The sequence below is a fragment of the Lontra canadensis genome, unplaced genomic scaffold, assembly GCF_010015895.1.
Source record: "Lontra canadensis isolate GAN:19392208 unplaced genomic scaffold, GSC_riverotter_1.0 scaffold22, whole genome shotgun sequence".
In the NCBI taxonomy this organism is placed as follows: domain Eukaryota; kingdom Metazoa; phylum Chordata; class Mammalia; order Carnivora; family Mustelidae; genus Lontra; species Lontra canadensis.
In genome coordinates this window covers 7,257,481-7,259,017 of record NW_022631016.1, presented here as the reverse complement: position 1 = coordinate 7,259,017, position 1,537 = coordinate 7,257,481, and the positions used below count along the sequence as shown (strand labels likewise).

At 45.9% G+C, this 1,537-nt stretch overlaps 1 protein-coding gene across 1 annotated transcript; it reads left to right on the top strand.

Moving 5' to 3' along the window:
* The first annotated feature begins 339 nt into the window (after positions 1–339).
* Positions 340–1,235, top strand: TAS2R1 (taste 2 receptor member 1). Its single transcript, XM_032861937.1, is given in 4 exon segments — positions 340–418; positions 421–782; positions 784–1,084; positions 1,087–1,235. Coding segments are annotated over 4 exon segments (891 nt in total).
* The last annotated feature ends 302 nt before the right edge of the window (positions 1,236–1,537 follow it).

The window sequence follows — 1,537 nt, the reverse complement described above, 5'->3', positions numbered from 1 at the left end:
GCCCTTCTCCCAGCCCTGAAAGTGTCTGGTTCCACCATTTGCTTATGATGACGTTGGATGCTAAGTAGACCTGGAAAATGCAAAAGCTGTCACCAAGAAGCCAGTCATCGCTGGGGTATCTCTCTCTTATTTGACTGCCTTGGAACCAAATTGACAATTTGCTGATATAAACAAACAGACATCACCTTCCGGCTTGACCGCCTTTATCGTCAGGGTCCTGCTCCCCTCAGAACTTTTAGTCTAGTTGAAGAAAAATAGAAACCTCGAATAATCCAAACTGCCCCCAAATCTATAAATACATCCATTTTTAGAAAGTAACTGATAATTTTTCTTCCCAAAATGCTAGAGTTTTACCTTATTATCCCTTGCCTTTTTTCGACGATACAGTTTCTCATCGGGGTTTTAGCAAACGGCCTCATCCTGTTGTGAACGGCACCGAGTTGATCAAGCAGAGAAAGATGGTTCCGTTGGCTCTCCTTCTTTCCTGCCTGGCGATTGCCCAGATTTGTCTGCAATCGGTCATCTTCTACATCAATCTGGCTATCCTCCTCTGGATCGAAGTCCCTCTACTTATTGAGAATTTTTTAATCTTCATGTTTGTAAATGAATTGGGACTGTGGTTTGCCTCGTGGCTCGGAGTTTTCTATCGTGCCAAGATCGCTCCTATAGCTCACCTACTTTTCTTCTGGTTGAAGATGAGGATATTGAAGCTGGTGCCGTGGCTGGTCCTAGGGTCCCGGCTCTATGCATCCGCCCCCTCTGTCTTCTACAACAAACATACATGGGTTTTTTTCCCAACAAGTTTTTTTGGGTTTTTTCTCCCCAAACACAACAACCCAAATCAAAGAGAAGTCTGCCTTACAGATCACCTTTCTTGTGAGGTTATCATTGCCGCTACTCATCTTCCTCGCGTCTGCCCTGCTCTTGATATTTTCCCTGGGGAGACACACCTGTCAGATGAGAAACACGGCCATGGGCACCAGGGTCCCTAGCACGGGTGTCCACATGAGATCGCTGCTGTCCGTTCTGTCCTTCCTGGTCCTCTGCGTCTCCCACTACATGACAGCTGCTTTGCTCTCTCTCAGATTTTTAAGCTCAGGAGTCTCATGTTTTTGTTTTGTGTCTGGGTGTTTGGGTCCTTTCCCTACGGACACTCTATGATTTTAATTTTAGGAAGTCCTAAACTGAAACAAAATGCAAAGAAGCTCCTCCTTCACGGGAAATGCCTCGAGTGAGACAGAACTTGGATCCATGTGAAGAAGCCGCAGTTCCCCACGGTAACGCTTTCATCCCTCCATCGCTCAAACAAAGCCACCTGCGTGTGAACACACAAAACATCACCTAAACATCACGTTTGTCCAACGTGAGGCATTTTTATAGATTCACTCCTTTTTCAAAGGGTTAAATTGATTTCCAAAGTGCGACACACACGGGTGGGTTCCGTCAATGTTGATAACCTGGTTGTGATATTATACTCTCGCTTGGAAGCTGTTTCCTCCCTGGGAAAGAGTGGGTGAGTGGTACTGGGGTCTATCTG